Genomic DNA, 27,325 nt, shown 5'->3' on the forward strand with positions numbered 1-27,325 from the left:
AATGTATGTTTTTGATATATGATCAAAGTCAATGAAAAATGCAAGTGGTTTTTTTTACCCTTAGAGAAGAACCCGTGAAAAAAATCGTTGAAAATGTGAGGATAGAATATAATAATTGTAATAATATAATAAAATAATAGTAATAATATAATAGTAATAATAAATGATTTAGAAAACAAATAAAATAATGAAACAAAGAAGTTTAGCTTTTATAATTGCTGTTGAATATATTGATCCCCTCTCTATATTTTTTTCATTAATTTTTTTTTCTTTCTTATAAATTGTTACTCTCTCCGTCTCATATTAGGTGTTTCATTTGAGTTTTACACGGTTATTAAGTAAATGATTAATAATGTTGACTTCAATGGTAAAATATGTATCATTTTTTAAAACACCCATATTAATTATAGTTAATGAAATAATTATAGAAAGGTTGAAATGCTATAAATAAGGGTATGTTAATGGAAAAGAATAATAAATATTGTGTTGACAAAGAAAATTAGGAAAGAGGACACATAGTTTGAGACGGAGGAAGTATTAATTATATTTTTAACTTGGTCATGTCCCATTATCAAATTACTTCCCCCTCTACTCTCTCTCTCTCTCTCTCTCTATTTCTCTCTCTCTCTCTCTCTCTCTCTCTCTCAAAATATCTTAACCCTTTTTGTTTGGTACATCCTAAAAGTCAATGCCATTATTTTTTGTGCCTGTCGTTACATGATCTGCCTGAAGTTTATACATTGTATACCCCTTCACATATATTAAGCCCAAACATAAGCACTTAGAACCAATTTTCTTCAATTGTGAAAATAATCAAAAATCTATACCCTTTTCTCCAATGGACATTGACAAATGGGATCTCTTTTCCTTTGTCAATAGCAACAAGGCTAAAACCTTTACTAACCCCGCCTCTTTTATTGAAACCCCATCTCCATCTCAAACACCAACCACTATCACCACCACCTCCACCACCAATAATGTCATATCACCTCAAAATATTCCACCATTGTACTTCGATGGTTTTAGCCTTGCCCAAGACAATAACCCTGTTCCTTTTTCCCCACTTAAACAAAATGATTTCATAGATCTAGACAAATTGAAAATCAATTCCAATCCCACCACCTCTCTCCATGCCCCCATCCCAACTACCACCACTATCCCAACCTTCATTACAACAACCACTTCATCCCCAATCACTATTATCCAAACCCCTTCAACCACCACTATTCCCGACCACATAACATTTGGTACAATCACTAACACTAGTGCTCATGCTTTCAATAAAAAACCCACGTTTTTTGATTGTCCAACACTTATCGAACAACAAGAAATGCAATCAAATGGGCACGAGCTAAATAAATTTATATTCAACAAAAATCCTGTTAACCCCACGCCTACCAATAATTTCAATCCTCGTACCCTCACTACTCCTTGCACCCCAACTAGACCGACTCCCATGACCACTACCAACACCTTCGCTAACCCCACAACAACTTTTTTCACTCCGACCACTACTGGACCTATTAGCCCTAGCTCCACCACCAACTTGACTAACATCATCACTAGTGTTCATGGAACCAGTCAATATCCTACCATTTCAGATTATGCAATACTCATCAAACAACAACAAATTCAACCAAACAATAACAGTCAAGTGTTTGATCATGCATACAACTATTCATTTGTTCCACAACAACCCCCAAGAAAGCTCAATCAATCACAAATTCAATTACCCAACACCAGATCTAGGATTTTACCAAATTCAGATTCACAAAAAGCAAAACATAATTCAAGAATCGGGTAAATCATTTATTATTTTTATTGAAATTATTTTTATTATAGATCAATCTTAATGCATTTTAATAATCGAAACATTTAAATGATTTATCTTTCTTATCTTACAGAAAAATTAACAACAAGGTAACTTTGGAATGCCATGTGAGAACAAACAAGCTTTCAGAAGATTGGTGGTCGTGGACAAAATATGGACAAAAAAACATTAGCGGGTCCCCACATCCAAGGTCTTTTCACATTCAAAAATCTAACTTTTACGTATTCTTGTTTTATTTCATAATAAAAACAATAATTATGTGATCTAATACAAACATGATACCTTGGGTTTTAAATAGTGGTCTCTAGCATTACCATCCTTGCCATTGCACTAATTGTGGTCTTAACCTAGGTTTTGTTTGTGTTTCAATTTCAAAAACATAATAAATTAGTACTCTATTCTAAAAAATGCGTAACATATTTAAAAAATAAAAAATATGTTATAAAATGAGTTTTATTTTCAATATTCTATGTAATATCAAAATTAATGTATTTTTGGTTTAAGTACAAAATGGATCACTTTCTTCGTCTAATCCATGTAAAAGTTTTGATTGTTACTTTTATTCATTGCAAATATAACACCTTTTTATTTTTTCTACTTGTTGTTTGTTTTTGTTCCCATAAAATTTATTTATCTTAAAATTAGTTCCTGAATATTCATATTAATCCTTATTCCTGAACAAATATATCACTCATTTCAGGGAGGGAGTTGGGTTGTGACATTTATGTAAAACTTGACCAAATACACATATATTTTTAGTATATGATTTTAGCTATTAAAGTGATACGATTTAGAGGTGTTTGATATAGAAAACAATCTATGAATGATTTTTCAGGAGCTACTTTAAATGTAGCAGTTCTAAAGATTGTTCAGCAAAAAAACTAGTACAAAAAAGTGACACCAAAGAGGACACTTTTGTTGTGACGTTTGTTGGAGCACACAACCATGAAAAACCAGCAGGTAAATGGAACTCTATTGGTGGGACCTCCCAGAACAAGTCATCAAAGACTAGATTACCCGCTGTTGGAAATTTCAAGTCGTCACCAAACATTTCAAAGCTGGGTTCTCAAAATGTGACAATGATGCATGTCGATCATCCAGAGAGCAAGAATATTCAAGTTCTCCTTAGTCAATCAGAAATCCCTTATTCAGAAACTGAACTTATAGAGACCCATTTACCTGCTGCTAGAGAAATTGAATCATCTCCTAATGTTGAAAACTTGTTTTCATATGATGTGACGATGCTACAATCTGATGAGCCAATGAGTAGCAATGCCCATGATTACTCCGGTGAATCACAAATCCTTCCTTCAGGAAACAAACTTATTGGAAACTCTGATGACGATGAAGAAATTATGATACCAAGCATGACTGATATGTCAGAGGATTTCTTATTGGATTTTGACCACCTCAATGATGGTTTTCTATTTCCTTAGTTGGGTCTAATTGAAAGAGCTTTCCTGATTTGATCCGATTTAGTTATGAAGCATCCTCAAATAGTATATGATTCAATAATTTTTCTACACATTATTAATTTTTCTCTCTACAGATCACCCTTTATTAATTTTTTCTCTTTTGAAAAATTGAGCAATATATTAATAATCCTTGTTCTTTGCAATATTCTACACATTAAAAAAGAGCATTAAAAATCATATATAGGTTTAACTTGTATTACCTTTTATATGTGTATTCTCAAATAAATATTATATAATTACATTAATTTGGGTTTTATATCCAATAATTTTTTATCTTATTTAAAAACGAATTTTGCAGGTTATAAACTGTGTGATGTGAAAATGTGGAAATTTAGCTGAAAAGTTAATTCTGAATGTGATTGTATTTTTAAAAAAATAAGCATATTCCTAAAAAAAAAAGCATATATTTGTATTGATTTTAGCCAATAAAAGAGTGAATATTAAAGAATTTGTTAAAAAGAAGGTGTAGCTAGCACTTCTCAATAAACCAACAACCTTCTACGGTGTAAATTTTTTCGACCTTTCCCCTTCGACATCCGCATTTACACAGGTTTGGGTGAACAACATCTTTCATCATCTTTGCCTTAACTGGATATGTTAGACGCTTTTTCTGAATGAGCTTTTATCATTTTTACGTATTTTTTGAAAAGGGATTACATATGTGAAAGAAGTTGTCATTTGAAACAGTTTTTGTAAAACCACAATGTTGGCACTTGTAAATCCTATAAAGATTAAAAAACCTTCATGCTGAAGCAAATGGAAGTTGTAAAAAATGTGTTGTTTTTAAAAAACAAAAATCATTCACATTTAATGATTGACCAAAGTTTATTTGATTTTCCTATATATATATATATATATAAAATCACATTTAGATCAGTTAAATTTGAATATTTTCATAGTAATAATTTGGTCGAATTGATTTAGATTAATTCGATCCATATGGGATAATAATGAATAAAAATAGGTATTAAAATTTAGATCAAAGGCTCAAGTAAAAGGGGTTGTATCATCGCCTAAAGAAATTTAGTATTGTCATCAACATTTTGTGAGCAACACTACTCTTTCAGGAACAAAACATGCCGTAAATAAACAAATTTTAGTTCTCGAAAATTATATGAATGGAAAGTTGTGTACAAGAAGGATACTCTTAAAGGTTTTTTTTTTTATTTTTTTTATTTTTATCTTGTTCTTCTAACAATAGTTTTTTCTTTTTTTTTTCTTCTAACGGTATTTTAACATTGTTACGGTGAAGCAAGGTTGAATTTTTTTTTATTTTTGAGGGAAAGGTTGATATTATTTGAAAAACTAAAGAGTTGTGAGTGACATTTTAATACACTTCGGTTCCTTTTTGACAAAATACCAAATGCAATAAAGAAGGGAAGTTTATTTTGTTTGACCTCTAGAGAAGATTCCCTGAAAACCGTCCTTGAAAACATGATAAAAATAAATGAAAATGGACAAAATTTATATTGTATTCTATGAAAAAAATTCCTTAAATAAAAAATTTATGAAAAAATGAACCTTGAATTCATCATCTAAATATATAACTTCATTTCTGTTTAAAACTCTTTTTTTAAATAAAATTAATTTATTGCCTTTGAAACTCATATATGTTAGATTTCTCCTTAAAATCATATGTTAGATTAAATCTTTATCATTTATCATTTTTATTACTCAAATTGTAATTAAATGTTAGCAATATATTTTAAATTTATATTAGATAGATACGTAAAACCCCATTTACTGATTGGAAGGGTGCGTTTGTTTCAAGTTATATTTGTAGATTCCTGGGAATAAAACGATAGAAATATGCATGCCTATGTTTGTTACAAGTTTACTATATTTTATTCCCGGGCATAAAACGTTCCTGGGAATAGAAAAATTTTCCCAAAGAAAAGGGTGGGAATAAAGTTCCCATGAAGATGAGAATAATTTCATGTGTAATTACCTATTATAATCCTTATTTTTATGGTTCCCGGGAATATTATGATGTTAAACAAACATCTTTTTTCTAAATACTTTGGAATAAAATTCTCATCTTTATGTTCCAAAGAATTTTATTCATAGGAATAAATTTGGTAAACTTGTAACAAACACAAATGTTATGCTGATTTGTCGCACAAGTGGAAAACATGCCTTGCAAACAGTATGATACATGGCAAACTGCAGTATGTGCTCATTAACTCATAAATCCGTTTATTGGTAACAACTCGTACAATCGTTTGTGATTGAGAGAAAGTGTCGTTAAATTTGTAAAAAATATGATTCTTCAATCACATACATAGAAAATGAGAACTTCCGAGTACAATACATAAATATGTTTGTGGCTAGTGATATTTTGAGTAAGTGTCATCATCATACTTCATTCTATCTTATGTTGTTTCCCTTTTTTTTTGTTGGGTTCATTTTTTCATAATACCAATTTCAATAAAAAAAAATGAAGTTTATTTTGTTTGACCTCTAAAGAAGAATCGCATAAAACAATGCTTGAAAACATGAGGAAATTAAATGAAAATAAATTCATCATTTGAATATATGTTACACAATTTAATACTCCCTCCGTCCCTATACCTAATTAAGCACTCTTTTATTAGAGGCAAAGGGTATTTATATATAGGGACGGAGGGAGTATTAAAGTCACAAAACAAAAAATTCAAAATCACATTACTGTTGAGATAAAATTCTAAAATCTCTATTTAAAGTTTTAAAGATGAGAAACATATTTAAATTATATTTTATAATGAATTTTGATTATTTGTATTTAACATATATGTGTGAGTGTTTTTTAGTCACAGGAAAAATATCATAGGCTCACAATAATTATTTTTTCTAAAGGACATAACCCTGTCACACGTACACAATGAAAAAAGAGTAATTATATATGAACAACCATTGATGACAACTGTTATGAAACATGGTATCCATGGATGAAGGAGAGAAAAGCTTAACCAACTCTTTGTATTGATGGAAAAATGAATATTGCAAATGAGAAAGTTAACCCACTTATGGGGAGGTTACAACTATATATACTAATAGGACTAGTACTAATTGTAAGTAAACTATATATCTCTAATAGTCCCCCTCAAGTTGGAAGGTGCTCAAAACACTTCCAACTTGAAATGAGAAAATACAAGGAAATACATCAAGCAAATGAAAATACAAGAAAAGATGCCAGAAACACATCGGCTAAAAACCAAAGTCATCAAACAAGTGCTTATCCAACAAGAAGCAACCACAACTCAAGGTTGAACCAACTGAAGGAAGAAGCATCAAAGCAACGCTTAACCACCATCCGGTAGAAGCCAATATCAACAAAGCCAATTAAGGCACAACGCTTAACCATCAAGAGTGTTCAATCACTCAAGATAGAAGCACAAGACAAGAAATACAAGGATATCCAAAAATCAATGATGATATCCAAAAAGAAGTGCAAGGAAGGGCCATAGTCTACAATGGAAGGAGGTCATATACAAGACCAAGGTTCCAAAGATAAAAGTGATGCCCTCCGATGCCGAGCCGAGACAAGAAAAAAAACCAAATGCAAGGAAGAGCCATAGTCAACAATGGAAGGAGGTCATATGTTGAACAAACTTCACACCAAAAGTACCATGAAGCAACAAGACCAATCTTCCAAAGATAAAAGTGATGCCCTCCTATGCCGAGCCGAGACAATAAAAGAGCCAAATGCAACCATTAAAGGACTGCCCAAAATTTGACAACCAAGTTTGCTCTTCAAAGGGTGTTGCCACTTGCATAATGCAATCAACAATAGCACACATAAGCGTCACCAAAGACCAACCATAAGCAATGGCAACACACAGATAGTAAAGATTGGTTAGAACAATTCTGCAACTCAAAATACAAACCATGCAGCAGATGCAGTACCTCCAGCATCAAAGATGGTAAACCATATAGCCCAAAAAAAAACTTCATAGAACATGATTGTAGAAAAAATAAGGAAGCAATCTCCACTCATTCTCATGACAGAATATCATCCAAACTTGCAGAATATGCAACCACAAATAATATGCCAAGGCTTCATCAAACCATATGAGGGAGTTTGTCACTAACTGTAAAGATACTCCTTACACCTGTAGTGAGAAATCCTTCAACATTCTAGAGTACATGTAGCAAGGTTTATCAAGAAAAACTCTATCTGCAATCATAATCCCCAAAACTGTAGTGGAAACCTTATGCAGTCAAATCCCAAAGATGAATGAAGCAGAGACAAAGCAACACCAACAAAATCGGAGAAAACTTACGATCCAGGATCAAAACAGAATCACATTCATAACTCATGGCCTTGAACCAAACTTAAATCTCAAAACAACCAGTGAATGATGAGGCAGAAACAATTTCTGAGTCAATATGAATCTCAAGTAAACGAAACTTCAAGAATCCAAAGTCAACCGTCGTTCAGAAGCCATCAAACAGTTGTTAGAAATCAAACCTTATAATGTTTTGCACAATACACAGATACCTTGAGCAGTTGTGAGAAGAAGCAGACATGTGCGACAATTCGTCATCGAAACAGTGAGAACTATCTATCAAGTTGACTGCTCTCAATGCAGAATTTGCAAAGAGTCTTTGGTCCAAAGCATCTTGTGATTGAAACTGACAGTGTTTGAAAACTTGTCACAAACACCTTGTGAGCATATGAATGAAGATGTGGAAATTCAAAGCAATGCACGAAGCTCCACACATCTGAACTGATAACTCCAAATCATCAAAGAAATTTGATAGGCTTCATAGACAAATCTCAAAAATTGCATCAATCTGAAATCCTCAAGTATTGCGAAGAACAAAAGTGATGTGAACAAGTAGCTTCATCAAATAACAGTTGAACAAATAACTTCTGAGCAAAAGCTTGTATATGTCAAAAAATGAAACTCTGATATTGAGGTTAATAGCTATTGAAGTTGAGGCGTAAAACAGTAGTTATCAAAACTTTCAACAAAGTCTCAACCGACAATAGAATCACAACTGGAAAGAGATCTTCAAACCACTGAAATTGAGTCACAGACAGAAACGCAATCGGAAATGAAAAACTGAAACAAGGGAATCACAGAGAAGTGATTATGAGACGGATCGGTAACCAAAGCGAAACCGATCGAGAGCAAAGAAAATGAAAACGAGTCTGAATGTAAAATCAAGAAAATGAATCGAAATCGAATTTTAATCGTTAACCCTAGGATTTGGGGAAAACGATATTATCAAGAATCGAATCGATTAGAAAAGAGGAAATAGAGTTTACTGAAAGCAAAACGAAAATTGATCAGAAAAGAATTAAGAAGGTGAAATCGAATCAAAGACTCATAGAAAGAAATTGAATCAGGGAGAAAAATGAACGAAAAAGGAACAAGAAAAGGAAAGTGAAACTGATGTGAGAAAATTAGATTTTCTCGAGAAAATGCAGCGGAAAATATTATTCAAGGTGGATACCAATCTTGCTCTGATACCATGTTATGAAACATGGTATCCATGGATGAAGGAGAGAAAAGCTTAACCAACTCTTTGTATTGATGGAAAAATGAATATTGCAAATGAGAAAGTTAACCCACTTATGGGGAGGTTACAACTATATATACTAATAGGACTAGTACTAATTGTAACTAAACTATATATCTCTAATAACAACTTCCAAGACAACTTCCATTTCCTTTATTTTTATTGGTCAAAAATAATAGAGAGAGAAAAGAGAGAGAATAAAAACATAATGTGAGTATGACAGATAAAGTTGTCAAAAAATTGTTGCAAATTGGCTGTACAAATATCATTTGTCAAGAAAAAATATCAAAGGCTCACAACAATAAATGGACCAACGAATGTGATGCAACACACGTTTGGCATGCATGGTATACAAAGCAAATGATTTTTACTTCCTATCCAATCAATAGAAGAAAAGAAAGTACGGACAAATCATGGCTTCCGTAAATGGACAAAGAAAAGAAAAAGTGGCTAGCTTTCCATTGGTTGGGTCATAGAGTGAAAGCTAAACGTGGAAGTAAATGAGTCATCAATAGTTGTTATGCCTTAAGCTTGACACACGTGAAAATAACAAGAGAAGCTGCTAGCTTGCTATTGGCTCCCTAAACCCTAAACCCTATAATGCAAGGCACTGACAAAAGGCAGCAAAGCTTTGTATTTTCAATTGAGTAAATAGGCAATTACACCACTGAAATTGTAAGTTTCGTCAATTACCTTCTGACATTAACAAAACTTCAATTATCCTCCTGAAATTGCACAACGTTAATCAATTTACCCCCTCTGTCAAATTTTTATGTTAGTCAATATGACGTTTTGCAAATATCCCCTGAAGTTTTGCACGCAAAATGCCTCTTGAACTTGAAAATTTATATATTTTTTTCTTATACTTGCTTTTCATTTATAACTTGATGTTGTTTAACTTTTAATTTTTTTCATGTGATCCTTCATCAACAATCAACATATCATTTTAATTTTACAGAATTCAAGTATTTGGTCCCAAAGTCAAGTTTAAAGAATTCCTACATTAAGCATAAAGCTTCCTGCACTTATCAACAAGAAACCTTGGGATTATATATACCAAATCCTTCGATTGAAAGTTATGGAAGTGAATGAAAACTCCATATGCATGAAAAGAGAGCCAAATATTATTAGTAAAAAACACTTCCAATATTTTTTTTCACTCAAAATTGCTTGAAAACATAGCTAAACACAATGGTCAATGTTCTCATCCATATGCAAATTATCTCTCATCATGTATAATTGAAAGAATGCATATGCATTGAAAAGAGAATCACATATAATAGCAAACTAAACATTACAAGTGTCCAAAGTTTGACATGATAGTATTGAGAATTCATATAACATAGATGCTGGCATTAACAAAATTACAAAGTATCAAAATAACATAGCACAGCTAAACATAACATTTCAAAAAGCTCATTAGTTCTTTCTTTTAATGATACTTTAGAAACAATTTTTTTTTCTCATCAATCAACTCAAAGCAATAAGTGTCTCCAATCTCCAATTTGCAATCTTTCTTAAAGCTAACGGTTAATTGTTTGCCTTTAATATCTTTTGAGTCAAGTATATGGAAAAAATATATAGATTTTCAAGTTCGGGGGCATTTTGCACATAAGTGCAAAACTGTAGGGGGTATTTGCAAAAAGTCATGTTAACTAACAGAAGAATTTGACGGAGTGAGTAAATTGATTAACATTGTGCAATTTCATGGGGTAATTGAAGTTTTTTTCATTTCAGGGGGGTAATTGACGAAACTTACAATTTCAGGGGGGTAATTGCCTATTTACTCATTTTCAATTAAGGCATGAAGCTCTCACAAGTATATAAATACACACGCCTATGGCATAAGAAAGACACTGAATTTTGAGAAGCAAAAGCACTAAAATATCAAATACTCCAAAACTCTCTTTTTGTTCCTCATTTTTAGATTTCTAAAAATTGCTATTTTGTTTTGAGCTTTTTTAGTGAAACTCAATTATTTCCATTTGGTTCAAGTAAGAATTTATTTCTTATTGGGTTGTAAAGCTTGTTGAAAACGAGTGTGTAAAAGTAAGGGTAAAATCACTCGTTTGTAAGAAAGATCAGGAAGATCTAGCAAGGGTAAAATTACTTGTTTGTAAGAAAGATCAAGAAGACAAAAGGAGTTGAGGTTAAGTTATAACTCAACTACCCACTGGATAATCTCACACTTGTGTGGGGACTGGAAGTAGCCTAGTTTGGGTTAATCAGGATAAACTCTTGTGTGTTTTTTCTTCTCTCTCCTTATTTTATTTGTTCATATTCACACACTTCACAATTGTTATTGTTATTATTTATTAAGTAACAAACTAATCGTGAATTATAAATTGGAGAAATTTTGATAAGTAAATTTTTTACAGTTCACAATTCAAACCCCCCTTTCTTGTGAAAATATTTTACTTCAATTGGCATCAGAGCACTGCCTCTAAGGTTTGAGCACTTAACAGTGTACGAGGAAAAAGATCCAGAAAAGAGCAAAAATGTCTAGAGTAAAATTCATGTCCGAAGGAGGTTCCGCTAGCAGACCACCTCTCTTTGAGGGAGCCGATTACTATTATTGGAAAGGAAAAATGGAACTTTTTACAATCACAAGATAATCATATGTGGTATATAGTCGAAGGTGGAAACTATACTCCATATGATGAAGATCTAAATATCAAAAAACAAGAAGACTGGTCACAAGAGGAAGGTAAACACATTTTATTAAATTTTAAAGCTAAATTATTTTTAACCATGGCTTTGATAAGAGAAGAATGTGATAGAACACATGAATGCAAAACTTTCAAAGAAATCAGGGATACCTTAAAAACTCATCATGAAGGAACCAGCCATGTAAACTAAATAAAAATTGATATTGGTGTACGAAGATTTGAATTATTCGAAATTAAAGAAATTGAAACCATAGATGAAATGTATGGAAGGTTTACTATAATTTTGAATGAAGATCAGTTGAAGGAATGGGAAGAGCTGCTAGGGTTTTTAGCAACCAGCATGGCCGTCAGGCTTCTTCCTTGCAATTATACTATAAAATAACTTGTTTCATTCTTCTTGCACGTTAATTAATTGCTTTGAATTACACAAGCTATTGGGTGTAGGGGTGTAAGCGGTTTGGACTAAACCAACGAAACCGAAAATCCAAACCGAACCAGGCCGAAAAAATATCCGACATTGTTTGGTTCGGTTTGAAACCGATCCAAACCAATCAAAACCGATCTAGTTTGGTTTGGTTCATGGTTTTTCATTTCGAGATCCATGAAACCGATGAACCAAATCCGATGATAACCCCACTCCTTATTTTACTAATATTATCCTACCTCACACAAACTTATGGTTAATCCCAAAATTAAAGTCTAACATAAAATACTTTTTAAATCCATTCACTTTCTCTCATCATTATCTTCATCTCATCTCATCAGTCAGACTCTTTCATTTCTACTAAAAAATAAACCCTAGCCATCAACCACACCAAACCAATTGTTCATCACCCCCGGCCACCGCTGCGATCGTTTATCTCTTGGTTAGTTTTATCATGTTTATGCCATTGATTTGTTATTTTGACTATGTTTTAATTTTAGGATGTGCTTTTTGGAATTTTTGTGTTTGTTGATGAATGTATCATGGATGATTGAAATATTTAAGTTTGATGAAGTTGTTTTTAAAGAATAATGGATGAATGAATTTTGGATCATATGTATGAAATATTGAGTAAGGTTAGTTATGAAAAGTTGTTTGAAAAATAGAGAACCTGAAAAAACAAAATACGAAATACAATTATACAAAGTTCTATGAAATATTTTTGTGAGAATATGATTTTTTTTTAATTGTATTATTAAACAAACCGATCAACCGAACCAATCCAAACCGAACCAAACCAATTAGTTTGGTTCGGTTTCTTTTTTGAAAAACAGTGAAAACCGAACCAATCCGAACCGATGAAGATTTCATCGGTTCAGACATTTTTTTGACTGAAAATCAATCCAAACCGAACCGTTACACCCCTAATTGGGTGAGTTATTTTGTGCCAAATTCACTACGTTTGCTCCAATTGAATATTCGGTGAGCTATTTAGTTATGGTTATTGTTTCTACAATTACATTCGGTTTTGAAGGTGATTCATTTGTTTTTCACTCATACGTGGAATTTTTTTAGGGTTTCATGATCGTTTCAATATTTCTCCATCGCAAGCCACTGATATTCACAACCTTCATTGCTACTGGTCTGGTCTTTTTGTGCCTTCTCTGCGGCGTTTGATTCGCAGGCCGAATTTGTTGCACTGGCGGCTCCAACACCTGCTGTGCGGGTTCAGCCTGTACAACCGGTGAAAGCTACTGTTCCTGCGCCTTCCTTTGATCAGGTGTTGTCCTCATCGCACACTACTCCTAGTACCAATGATGCTTTGCCGCAACCAGCAATACGAGGTGAATTGGTCAGCAATCCTATTTCACAGACGCCAAATGAAAAAGGGATTGAATTCTGTAAGAAAAATCTCCGAGGGAGACTGAATTTGAACAAGGGTGATAAGCCGTATTCCTCGACTGAAATTCAATAGAAGTTACAGAAACAATGGAATACTTCAGGTCCGTGGTCTTTGTTATCATTGGCATAGGTTACTTTGAGTTTTACTTCGCTTCTGAAGCAGATATGCGCTCTGTTTGGGCTATGGAAACAATACATATAAAGTCGGGTGTCTTGAGACTGTTTGAATGGACGCGTGATTTTAATATGCATAAACAGAAAAACACACACGCACAAGTTTGGATCCGATTAATGGAACTTCCACAGGAATACTGGATGGAAAGAACTCTCCGAGAGATTGCAAGTGCGGTGGACACGCCGTTGGTAATTGATAATGCGACATCGAAAAGATTATATGGGCACTATGCTAGAATCTTAGTTGATATGGACTTGTCGAAGAAGATGTTTTATGAGATTTTGGTAGAGCGGGAGGGTTTCTCTTTTCCTGTTGAGGTTATCTATGAATGGGTGTCGGATCTAGTCTTGCGATACTTCATCTTCAGGTGCACCGTCAAGGCTACCGCATCTAGTGCCGCGAGAGTCAGGCGACTAAATACACAATTATAAGTAGAGGTGCCGGGAATCACCAAGAACGGGATCTCTATCATCCGTCTTCCTGCCCCATCTCTGAAAGTGAAGTCCAAAATGACATATCCCCACGGGAGGGTGTTTGTTCCGTTAAGGCCTATTGCTTCCAGCCCAAAGTTGTACTTCAGGTTTTCCCTCTTTAATCCAGGACATTCAAATCTATTCTAGTATAGGAGGTCTACAGGGTTGTTTTCATCTATCAAGCACCCTCCTACCCGATGCTCGTGGAAGTTAGCACTGATGACGAGTGGCTATCTCCCGTTGGGGTCCTCGTTAACTTTTTCGTCATCTGTGAATCCCAAGGCCGGTCTGATTCTTGCATTTTTTGCCTTCTGGGTTTCATCGTCTGTCCCTTCGTAATCGACGGACTTTCCTTTGGTCATCCGATCATGTTGCTCTTTTCCTTCCAGAGTGTTCGTGGTGAACCGTGTCATCTTGCCGTTCGAGATGATTTCTTCAATTGCATCGTGGAGCTGGTAGCAATCTGTTGGAACAAAATGTGTTTAAGATTACCCTTTGAGAGTTTTGATGATAACAAGGTATTAAATAGGTTTTGGAAGAACAATAGAGAGGTAAGGAATCAACAAAAAGGAAGCTTGAAGCATCTGAAGAGAAGTGCTCCTGAAGTATAGTGCTTCTGAAGTGATGACGTCATCAGAAGCAAGTTCATCAGAAGCATTCATCAGAAGCTGAAGATCACCAGAAGCTGAAGTTCATCAGGAGATACAAGACTTAAAGCTTCAAAGGTTGTTCAATGGATTTAATCTCGTCTAAGCATTGCAGAAGACTGGAAGAGTGAAGCAATGGCTAATTTTAAAGGATTTGAAAGCATTGGATGCTTTTTCTTTAAAGAAAGTTGACAAAGTACAATTGTACGAAGTGTACAACCACTACCTCCACTACTATGTTTTTGTCTCTGCTACAAGACAAGAAAAACAGCTCTGCCTGCAACGATGTTCCTTCACAATTGGAATGGATTTGAAATTGATCCTATATAGGACAATAATCATATCAGGCAAAAGATCATTGGTGATTGATCAAAGCTTCAAACGACTCTATTTTGATGTGCTGGCAATTCACAACGTCTCTTTCACACCTCTATATAAAGGAGTGAAGACTTAGAGATTGGCAAGGACTCAACAACAATTTACAAGTGCCAAAACTCTGCTGAAATTGTTCTGCATTCAAGTTCACTTAGAATTTCTTTTTCAAAGTTCATATCTTAGAAATTCTAGAGTCTTAAGAGTCTGTATCTAATTTGTATTGTGAACACCACTGATTGTATATCAAGTGTTCAACCTCAAACATTTTTCTTTGTAATTCTGTTTGAATAGAAGTCTCTTGCAATTGTGCTTGAGCATTAGAAGTCTCTTGATTGTGTTCAGGAGCATAGGAAGTCTCTTGCAGTTGTGCTTGAGCAGTTTGAAGTCTTTTGCTAAGTTTAGCAATGAGCAGTTGTAATCAGATATTACATTTTAGTGAACTCTCCTTGGAAGTGCAAGGGGGACAGGACTACTTCCGGTTTGTGGAAGGAACCTGTATAATTGCTTTGTGTCTTTCTTCTTTCTTTCTCTCTCTCTCTCTCTCTCTCTCTCTCTGTTTTTATCCGCTGCAAGTTAGTCCTGAACATCACTTCAGCAGTAGAACTCTATATGCTTCTGATCAGTGTTTTCAGCTTAGGAGAAAACGAAGAAAAAGCTAACACAATTCAACCCCCCCTTCTTGTGTTTTTCTCACCTTCACAATCTTATGTATTATGGCCGCGGGACTGGTGATAGAAGCAGTACTTTCTTCTATCAGTTTTCGCGGTTTCTTTCAACGGTTTTGGCGGGGTGATCCCCACCTCCATGAATTCCTTATCGAGACACTCTCGGAGGATGACTTCCCTTGACGAGTTTAAGGGAGTGAACTTTCTCCCTTGTTGACTGGCGCTCTCGTGGCAGGGTTTTCTTTTGGGAGCCACCTTAGATTGCTCTTTCACCTCGTGGGCGCCGCAGTACTTGTCGTGCAGATTCCTTGTCGTCCTGATTCTCGTTCTGTGTCGGATTGTTTGCCAACTTAGGGTACCGCTCTTGGTGGTCCCTTCAGAGTTTCCTATTTTTTTCCTTTCGTCAGTCCTCTCGCCAAAGTCTTGCGCTCTTCCTTCTTTGTCGGTATACGGTCTGTGGTATTTCACCCCCATTTCCATGGAGAGCTTATCCGCTGTTCGACGCCACCTTTCCCAAGGTGACTGAGGGAGTGTCGGCGTCCCCTTGCAATCATGCACTTCACCGAGTCGTTGTGACGGATACCAGAAGGAGTGAGTCTCTCGCGCTCCAAGATCAGACTGTTGCGGAACGTGATGAAGCTACTACGGCGGTTTCCATGGATTGGCGGAACTCTTATGGCGCTTCCGATGGAAATCTTCTCAGAGATTCTTCTTCGGTCGTTCTCCGTGCGTTCGAGTAGGTCTTTCTGTCGTTGTAGCAGGTTTACGAGGTTCACCAGTAACTCTTTCGTCTCGGATGACGATGAAATCTGAGGGAGCGATATTGCAGGAACGTTGTTCTCTCTTCGTAAATACATAGGGAATATCGTTGAATCGGAGGCGGTTATGGAGATGTTAAGAATAGTATCGTCTTCCTCCGGATTCACCGTTTCATGACTCGAGGTTATTCGATTTCGGAGAGTTTGAGGTGTCAAATGCAGTGTCCGATGGTTGGATGAATGATTCGTGGTTGTTCTTCCGCTAATTTTGGCCATTACTTCGAAGGTAAGAGCAGTAACTGTTGACCGTTGCGGTGGAGGAACATGTAATCCGAATACGGCGGAGATGCACGTAACAGAAAACAGTTACGGTGGAGGATCGTTGAACCAAGGCAGTTTAGCAAACGATCCCTCCTTCTAGCGCCAAATGATATGTCCGATGAGAATGGTTGAGTCGCAGCGGTTGTGAAGAATGCTCTGACGATCGGTAACGGTTTTCGGTGTGGTGGCGAAGCGTCTTCTGCGGTGGAACGAAAGGTGCTTGCAGGCACGTTAGCACTCCAACGATTAAGTCAGTAATGGAACTGAGAGAAAAGTCTTAGGAGAGTTGTGAAACGTGTTGTGTACCTTGAGTGTGAAGCAAGTTCACCCTTATATAGGCGCGCTCTTGGCATAACCGTCTCCTGGTTATGCGGCATATGATAAAAACACTAATGGAAAATTTTGTAGGGACTAAAAAGTGTGATTTATTTTTACAGGGACTAAAAACAAAGCTGCAGATATTTATAGGGACCAAAAACTTAATTAACCCATTAAGTTATTATCATTCCGGGGGAAAAACTTGAAGATGACGTGTTGTATTAAAATTTTCAAATGACATATTCATTGGATCAAAAACTAAACTAAAGGGAAAAAAGGATGGAAGTCGAATAAATCAACGTATTTATTTATTCATATGTTAATATATTATAAAGGCTAAAATATGGTATTGGACCCTGCAAAATAGGCCAGTTTTGGTTTTAGTCCCTGCAAATTTTTTTTTATAGTTTTTGGTCCCTGCAAAAATAAGTCAGTTTTGGTTTTAGTCCCTGCAAATTTTTTTTATAGTTTTTGGTCCCTGCAAAAATTTTTGTTTTTGGAAATAGTCCCTGACCCCAGTTATCTGATGATTTGTCACTTTTATAAATTAAAAAATAATTATTGTATCTGTTTTATTATTATTTTTAATTAAAAAATAATTATTGTTATATAAATTATAAAAAATAATATTCTTTTTATTAAGTAAGCACATATGCCACATATGCACAAAAGTGACAAATCATCACATAATTGGGGTCAGAGACTATTTTCAAAAAAAAAAATTTTGGAGGGATCAAAAACTATAAATTTTTTTTTTGCAGGGACTAAAACCAAAACTTGTCTATTTTTGCAGGGACCAAAAACTATAAAAAAAATTTGCAGGGACTAAAACCAAAACTGGCCTATTTTTGCAGGGACTAAAAACTATAAAAAAAATTTGCAGGGACTAAAACCAAAACTGACATATTTTGCAGGGACCAATACCATATTTTAGCCTATTATAAATAGTTGTCGCTCATTGGTTCACGTCTCGGAACTAATATATTAATATGTTAATATATTATAAAAAGATAGAAGAATTTTGTAATAAATATAATATTAAGAATAATTTTTTTGTGTGATCTCTTTTTTTAGTATGTTCAAGGGACAAACACAACACTTGGATGTATTTAATGGATATTTTTTAATATTTATAATGTTAAGAAGAGGATGAGCTTTATAAATTATAAAGTGATAAATACATATATTACAAACAAAAGAGGTAAATATGGCTAAAATTGTAGATTTCGTTTATAGTATGATTATCTTTCTTTCCCTATTTCTTGCTGCAACGAAGGCCGAACGTAATCTATTTCTAATCTTTTAAAATTTTCTTCTTTACTTCATCACATTATAACATCTCATTTTAGTTAAATTTTTTATTCTATTTTTTTATTACAGGGTTTTATCAATGTATTAATCATTCTGATTGTCCACCATATATGTGCTCTCATGGTTTCATACCAAAGTGTTGGCAAAGACTATGTAAATGTGTTCCGATATGGTTGGGTAAATATTATGTGTAATGCCCCAATTGTTTATATACGCATTTCTAAATGATTTTCTTGATTTGTCACTTAGTTGTTCGACAATTTATCGTATGCGCGGAAAACTTCACAAAAACTTGACATTTCTTACTTTGGTTAATTAATTAGTATGATACACGTGCTAAGCACGGGGAATTAACATATTTTTTTTTTTTTGGTCGGGGGAATTAAGATACTTATTAAATTTTATTTTGAAAAAAAATACTGTTTGATATATAAGTCAGCATAAATTTAAAGTAAATCTATACTATATATAAAGAAAACAACATCTTTCAGCACTTTTGGGCTGACTTTTTCTTTCCAAAAATGTCCTCAATTTTCAATGCAAATAACACATGTAACAAATAGATAAGAATAAATTTAAATATTAAAAAAATGTAACAAACACGATATAAATATAAATATATATATATATATATATATATATATATGTTTAATTTTTTTTCCTTTATCATTTAAAAAGTGTAACAAACTATACGAGTATATTTATAGTTACTTTTTCATTAGCCCAATTATACTCTTAATTTTTTTTTTCTATAATAAAGATTGTTGCTGGTGTCATTAAAAAAAAGAATTTAGATTATATTTTTTTGTTATAATGTTGGTGTCATTTAAATAGATAATCATAGTTAGTTTGGTTTGTTATAACTTGAAATCAACAAACATTTATATTTTTAGTTTTAATCAAAATCAAAATTTCATAAAGAAAACACCGTTCATAATTTTCAAACGTTCATTCCATATGACCCAGATATAGCATAGCCAAATCAAGTGAAGGAATGAACGACGGGGATAATACCCACCGATAGAGAACCTGAATTGCTGACAATGATCCAGAACACCAAGCCAATTTTTCACATGCTGCCAAAGAGAACCAAAAATAGGACAATGAATAATTAAATGATCTGCCGATTCAATTTGAACACACCCTGAAACACACAGTTGAGAGTCCAAAGAAATAATCCCATGACGCCTTAAGTTGTCCTTTCTTGGCCACTTATTGCGTAATAGACGCCACACGCAAATAGAAACCTTCAAAGGAACGCTTTTGTGCCACATCGCATCCGAAACATCATCATGAACGTGCATCTCCTGCCATGAGCATTCGATACACACCACGAACAGTGTACCCGTCTCCAGCATTCGGACGCCAACTCCAGGCATCTGATCTAGAATCCTGTAATGACACATTAGAAAGTAAAAGCTTAATTTCCCCCATCAACTCCTCCTCCCAGGCCATCAACCTACGCCTCTACCTCCAAGCGTTCCCTTTATCCCCCCAACCCAAAGCTTTCATCTCCCCCACCGTCTTGTCCTTATAAATGGACAAATCATACAATCTCCAAAATCTCTCCCTCAACTTCATCGGTCCAACCCAACAATCTGACCAAATGAGCATGGTTAAACCGTTCCCCATACTCTTAGTAATATTCTCTTCAAACCAACTCCCACCCTCGACACCTATCCCTTCTTGAATTCTCACTATTTCACGCCACCACGACGACCCCCTTCTACCACCATCTTTAATGCGGCCTCCTTCCTCCCTCCCCATAACGAGAAGACAAAACCTTAAACCACTGACCCTCCCTATCCACTAAACACCTCCAACACCATTTGCCTAACAAAGCAATATTAAATTCTTTCAATCTCCTGACCCCAAAACCACCCACCTCCTTTCTCATGCAGATTGAATCCCAGTCAACCCAGGCTATTTTCCTATTATCCTTCCACCCACCCGATTTTTTTTTTAATTAAAATAGATTCAATGGAGGAGATTATACCCGCGGGAGCTCTGAAAAAAGAAAGGGCATAGATAGGCAGAGAGGACAGGAAAAACTTAAGGAGAATCAAACGACCACCAAAAGACAAATTCTTACTTTTCCAATCAGACAGTGTAGACTTTATGCGATCAATAAGTGGATCCCAAAAGGACAAGCGTCTAGCATCACCGCCAATGGGAAAGCCAAGATACATAAAAGGAATTTTCCCAATTTTACATGATAAAACCGAGGCCGCTTCACCCAACCAAGACTATTCGACATTTACACCAACTAACATGCTCTTATGAAAATTTACCTTCAGACCAGACACAGCTTCGAATAAATTCAGAATCGCTCGCAAAGCTCTCACATTCGCCCACCTCTTTTTACCAAGCAATAAAGTATCATCCGCAAATTGCAAGTGGGAGATCACACTTGCATTTTGCGCCTGTACAGAGTATCCAACAAACAGATTCTGATTCACCGCTTCGGACATCATGGCATTTAACCCTTACGCTGTTATAAGGAACAAAAAAGGGGATAATGGGTCGCCTTGTCTCAACCCCCTCTTCAAAGCAAACAAATCAGTTGGACAACCATTAACCAAAATTGAAGCAGTTGCAGTACATACACATTCCTTCATCCATTTACGCCACCAATTTGGAACTGACATCCTTCCCATAACACTGTCTAGGTACCCCCAATCCACAGAATCATAAGCCTTTTCAAAATCGACTTTAAACAACAACAGCCTCATCCACCACCTCACTAGCAATAAGAATGCCATCAAGGATTTGTCGATCCTTTACAAAAGCTGACTGAGATTCTGAAATAACGAGGCTCATGACTTTACACAAACGATTAGCCAACAATTTTGCTAGAATTTTATACAAAGATCCCACCAGTGCAATAGGACGAAAATCATTCAGGCGTTGAGGGTTGTCAATTTTAGGAATAAGAGCAATGAAGGTGTAATGCCCTATTTCTATTAAAGCGCTAAAACACGCGAATATAACAAATATTCAAGAAATAGACGCTACGTCTAACACAAACAATCAAAATCCAGCATACATGCATATATATATATATATATATATATATATATATATATATATATATATATAATATCTCAACAGTCGCAGCGGATATAATCATACATCTCCAAATCAAAACAATACATATGTCATGGCCAATCATCAACATCAACATAAAATCCTCCAAAGTCTCAAAAATGAGTACATCTCATCATAAATAAAATCCAACAAAATAAAGGGACACCGACTCGACCTAATCAGAGCCCTAAACTAAACTCCAAAATGATAGTGGAGGCTAACTCCAGCTATCCAAACACTCACCGCAAGCGGACTACTTCTGCACAGCGTCTACCCATCCATACAGACAAGTAGGTGGTAAAAACCACTGGAGGTTAGCATTACATCAATCATAATCAATAAATCACAATTTGATATAAATAATCCAATTCAAATCTCACATAGTTTGCATGAATAGTTAACATCAATAATTACATTCATACAACAAATTCAACATCACAACTAGCACTCATCAAACATGTTCATCACCAACAACAATGTTCACATACCACAACAATACACCATGTCAATATGCAATGCGCCTATACTCGACACATATATGCGTGTGGTACCAAATCTCCTCAAGGTCGTCACCTATGATGCAACAAAAACATCATATGTAAGAGTCCATCTCCTCTTACAATTCACCTATGTAAAGTCCATTTCCTTTACATTTCAACATATGACTGAATATGATTATGATGCATGGACATACAAGTAAAGACCCAATAATGCAAAAACTCCAACCATTATATCACCAACAACAATGTAAAAGTCCATCTCCTTTTACATTAATCCACTCAACAACAATTGCATTATCAAGTATTCACGTCCACACAATCAATCAAATCATAATTCAACTAAGAGTCATCATCACATTATCATCAACATACATCTACATCAATTCACAATATACATCCACATTCCATATACTTCATAATTAAGTAAAATAGCACACCACATCATTTTATGTTAAATATCATATTCAACCTTCAACAATCATCCACATATCCTCAATCAATCATATAAAACCACTCATGAAAGATTTATAAGGAAATCGGTTTAAAAGAACCATTTTCAACAAGTTCGTCTCTCAAAATCACAACATTAGAAATAGTTAAACAATTAAGCCAAAACAAAGTAAACAAGTTCCAATGCCTCAACTAAGCATACCTCTAGCCACATATGAGTGCAGTAGAGGATACCTTGGCGTTTCACCGGCTAAAAACGACGAAAAAATGAAAAACTCAAAGTTCGTCTCACTTTATCACTTTTCACAAAAATTCTCATTTTCGGAGCAAAACAAGTTCAAACTTCATGAAACCAATCACAACCATTTTTAGAAATATTATAAACATTATACAACATTAATCCTACATCAATTTTCGGAGGAAAACGAGTTTTCGGAAAATCGGCGTTCTTGGACCATTTTTCAAAAGTTAAGAGAATTTCACAAATCCAAGTCCAATTTGATTCAAATGAAGTTCCAGTAGGTTTGATTGTATAAACAGAGGTTAAACAAGTCAAAAGAAACGTTTTAGAAAGCCCGGATTGGTCCCCAAGTGCACGAAGCAAAGAAATAAAAATGGCTGAACTAGGTGTTGCACGCTTAAGCGTCCTCTGCACGCTTAAGCGTCCAACTTCCAGAAACTCCAGGAAGTGCACGCTTTTGGTACGCTATTGGCACACTGGTGGGTCGCTTAAGCGTCCTACACCAGAACTTCAAAACTCAATTACGGGTTCCAACCCATTTTCACCCAAAATCCCCAGTTTGATCCTCCCAAACCCCAAAACTTAACCCAAATTTTGAGATTATAGGTCATATACACTATAAAACACTTAAACATCAACAAGTTTTGAGATTACAACTTCAATTCATCAATAATTCACCAATTCACCAAACATTCTCAACTTTCAACAACAACAACAAATTCTTCACCAATTCACCATTTCAATGACACCCAATGCATCAATTCAGCAACAACACATGTTTAAACAACAACAACAACATTTGAACATGAATTTATCATCACTCTAACAACTACAACATTATTCATCATCAACTTCATTCAAAACTCATCATGTTCATATATACCCATTTTAACATACAAATTCAACAACAACAACACAATTAACATTCAATTCGTGCATATAATCATATCATCATAACTAAGCACGAATTTCTACAACAAAATCCCAATTAACAACTTAAGCAAAGAATTAGGGATTAACTACAACTATTGATTATGCTTGAATTCTAACCCCCTTACCTTAATTCTTCATAATCAACACTAAAGCTTCACTTTAGCTCCAATCGTAGCTCCAATCCTTGAAGCTTGACCTCCCTCTAACCTTCTCTAGACCTTCTCTTCAAACCCTTTTCTTCTCTCTTTCTCTATCTCTATCTCTTCTCAAATGAAAATGTTGGTAAAACCCTATTTCTCTACTAACAAGAGTTTATATAGGTTCACCTATTTGGGCTTAACTCACAATGCCTTATTGGGCCTAACCCATTTCTATTCTAACGCAAAATGTTACTACCCACTTAACGGTAAAAATGTAATACTAACGGTCACTTACCGGTAAATAAATAATTACTACACTCCCTCTAGCACTTAGTAAAATAACCGCTCTCACTAAGCACTAAAAATAATCCTCTGCAAAATTACCTTACTCTCAAAATCACCAAAACACCCCTAAGTCCAAAATGACTAAAATACCCTTCTAACACCGAATTCTATAAATCCCAACTAAAAATACACACAGAGGCAATTAATCACATAAGAGCACATATAACACACATAAATAAATAATTGAATAAATCTAGCGAAAAATCGGGTTGTTACAACTCTCCCCCATTAAAAAAGAATTTCCGTCCTCGAAAATTACCTGAAGGAAACAACTCTGGATACGCAACCCTCATCCTACTCTTCGATTCCCAAGTGGAACTCTCTCCAGTTGGTCCAACCCAAATCACTTTAACCAAAATGATCTCCTTGCCACGCAAACGCTTCACTTCACGATCCTCAATCCTAACTGGCCAAGTCTCAACGGTCAAATTATCTCTTACTTCCAATTCATCCACTTGAATCACATGAGACGCATCGTACACATACTTCCGTAACTGAGACACATGAAACATATCGTGAAGATTCGACAAAGATGGTGGTAACACAATCTGATACGCTACAACCCCAATCTTCTCAACAATCTCAAACGGTCCAACAAAACGAGGAGTCAACTTCCGACACTTCAAAGCACGACCAACACCGGTTACATGATTCACTCTCAAAAACACATGATCACCAACCTGAAACTCAATGTCCTTCCTCCTATTATCATGATAACTCTCCTGCCTACTTTGAGACGCTCTCATCTTCTCTTGAGTCATCTTAACATTTTTCGTAGTCTCTTGTACAACTTTCGGTCCTAACAAAGCACTTTCACCTGACTCATACCAACACAACAGAGTCCTACACCTCCGACCATACAAAGCCTCAAACGGTGCCATTCCGATACTAGAATGAAAACTGTTATTGTAAGTAAACTCAATCAATGGTAAATATTCGACCCAACTGACACCTTGTTCCAACACACAAGCCCTCAACAAATCTTCCAAACTCTGAATAGTCCTCTCTGTCTGACCATCAGTCTGGGGATGATAAGCAGAACTCAATCTCAATTTAGTTCCCAAAGCAACTTGCAAACTTTCCCAAAACTTAGAAGTAAACCTTGGATCCCGATCCGACACAATACTAGAAGGAATACCATGCAATCTAACAATCTACTCAATGTAGATCTCAGCCAACTTCGCCACAGACATACCGGTCTTAATAGGAACAAAATGTGCCGACTTCGTCAACCGATCAACAATCACCCAAATTGAATCAAAACCCTTAACAGTCTTTGGCAAAGCTCCAACAAAATCCATAGAGATACTATCCCACTTCCACTTTGGCACAAACAACGGTTGCATCAAACCCGACGGTCTCTGATGTTCAATCTTAGACTTCTGACAAACCAAAAAAGCATAAACAAACTCAGCAATCTCCTCCTTCATTCCAGGCCACCAAAACAACCTCTTCAAATCCTGATACATCTTAGTCGCTCATGGATGAATACTCAAACTACTTCTGTCACCTTCATCCAAAATTCGTCTCTTAAGCTCAAGAACATCTGGTACACAAACACGATCACGAAACATCAAAACACAGTTCTCATCCAATCTGAAGTCTCCACCCTTGCCTTGATTAACCAACACCACACGATCTACAAGTTCCAAATCTTCCTTCTGACCATTCTTAATCTCTTCCAAAATATTACTCGTCAGCTTCAACATTCCCAATCTCACACCATTTGGTGTCAACTCACTAACCAAACTCAAATCTCGAAACTGCTCAATCAACTCCAACTCTTTAGCCATCAAAGCAGACATATGCAACGACTTCCTACTCAAAGCATCAGCAACAACATTCGCCTTCCCAGGATGATAACTCAATTGGAAATCGAAATCCTTAAGATACTCCAACCATCTTCTTTGCCTCATATGCAACTCCTTTTGGTCAAACAAGTACTTCAAACTCTTGTGATCACTGAACACTTCAAACTTAGAACCATACAGATAATGCCTCCAAATCAGCCGCTAATTCCAGATCATGAGTAGGATAATTCTTCTCATGCACTTTCAACTGCCTCGAAGCATAAGCCACAACCTGACGATTCTGCATAAGCATACCACCAAGACCCATCTTAGAAGCATCACAATACGCAACAAACGATTCCTTCAGATTCGACAAAATCAACACTGGAGCTGAAGTCAACCTCTTCTTCAACTCTTGGAAACTCTTCTCACACTTAGCATCCCAAACATAAACTTGTCCTTTCTGAGTCAACTGCGTCAATGGCAACGCCAACTTAGAGAATCCCTCAATGAACCTCCGATAATAACCTGCCAAACCAAGAAAGCTTCTAACTTCAAAAACAGACTTAGGTGATTCCCATTGCAACACTGCATCAACTATCGACGGATCCACGACAATACCACCTTTAGAAATCACATGACCAAGGAAACTCACTTCCCGCAACAAAAACTCACACTTCGACAACTTAGCAAACAACTTCTTCTCCTTCAAGACTCCCAACACAATCCTCAAATGCTCGGCATGCTCCTCCTCAGACTTCGAATACACCAAAATATCATCTATAAACACCACCACAAAACGGTCCAGAAAAAGATGAAATATCCTATTCATATATTCCATGAAAACACCTGGCGCATTAGATACTCCAAATGGCATCACAGAATACTCATAGTGTCCATACCTCGTTCGGAACGCAGTTTTGGATATATCTTCCGCCTTCACTCTAATCTGATGATATCCTGATCTAAAATCAATCTTGCTGAACACCTCTGCACCAACCAACTGATCCATCAAATCATCAATCCTCGGAAGCGGATACCGATTCTTAATCGTCACCTTATTCAATTGCCGATAATCCACACACAACCTCATGCTTCCATCCTTCTTCTTAACCAACAATACTGGAGCACCCCACGGAGAAACACTCGGCCTGATAAACTGCTTCTCAAGCAATTCTTCCAACTGCTTCTTCAACTCACCCAACTCTGATGCAGACATCCGATACGGCGCAATCGAAATAGGACTCGTTCCTGGTACCAAATCAATTGCAAACTCAACTTCCCTCTAAGGCGGTAACTCGGTAATGTCATCCGGATAAACTTCTGGAAACTCTTGCACTACCGGCAAATCACCAACACCTTTCTCACTACTCTCCTTCAAGGAAGTAAACATCATAAACACACTAGCTTCACCGTCCAAAGACTTTTTCACTTGCTCCGTGGTCAAGAACTTCCCACCTTCCTCGACTACCGGCTTAGAAAACGTTA

The 27,325-nt window shown here is 35.6% G+C and overlaps 1 protein-coding gene and 1 long non-coding RNA gene across 2 annotated transcripts; both read left to right on the top strand.

Moving 5' to 3' along the window:
* Positions 1-838: 838 nt before the first annotated feature.
* Positions 839-3,267, top strand: LOC146915377 (uncharacterized). Its single transcript, XM_085721339.1, has 3 exons — positions 839-1,800; positions 1,905-2,021; positions 2,667-3,267. The coding sequence occupies exons 1-3, from the start codon at positions 839-841 to the stop codon at positions 3,265-3,267; spliced, it is 1,680 nt and encodes a 559-aa protein (XP_085577465.1).
* A 14,862-nt stretch (positions 3,268-18,129) lies between these two features.
* LOC146915378 (uncharacterized) lies at positions 18,130-18,595 on the top strand. Its single transcript, XR_015014570.1, has 2 exons — positions 18,130-18,323; positions 18,421-18,595. It is a non-coding gene; the product is annotated as an uncharacterized LOC146915378 (long non-coding RNA).
* Positions 18,596-27,325: the final 8,730 nt, after the last annotated feature.

Source organism: Medicago sativa, chromosome 6 (genome assembly GCF_051527215.1).
Source record: "Medicago sativa cultivar Bolivia chromosome 6, Bolivia_mono, whole genome shotgun sequence".
Lineage (NCBI taxonomy): Eukaryota > Viridiplantae > Streptophyta > Magnoliopsida > Fabales > Fabaceae > Medicago > Medicago sativa.

Excerpts from the sequence above, each read along its gene's own strand:
- LOC146915377 (XM_085721339.1), top strand. The coding sequence starts at position 839 with ATGGACATTGACAAATGGGATCTCTTTTCCTTTGTCAATAGCAACAAG. Across the intron at positions 1,801-1,904 it reads AAACATAATTCAAGAATCGG|AAAAATTAACAACAAGGTAA; the intron begins GTAAATCATTTA and ends CTTATCTTACAG. Across the intron at positions 2,022-2,666 it reads AGCGGGTCCCCACATCCAAG|GAGCTACTTTAAATGTAGCA; the intron begins GTCTTTTCACAT and ends ATGATTTTTCAG.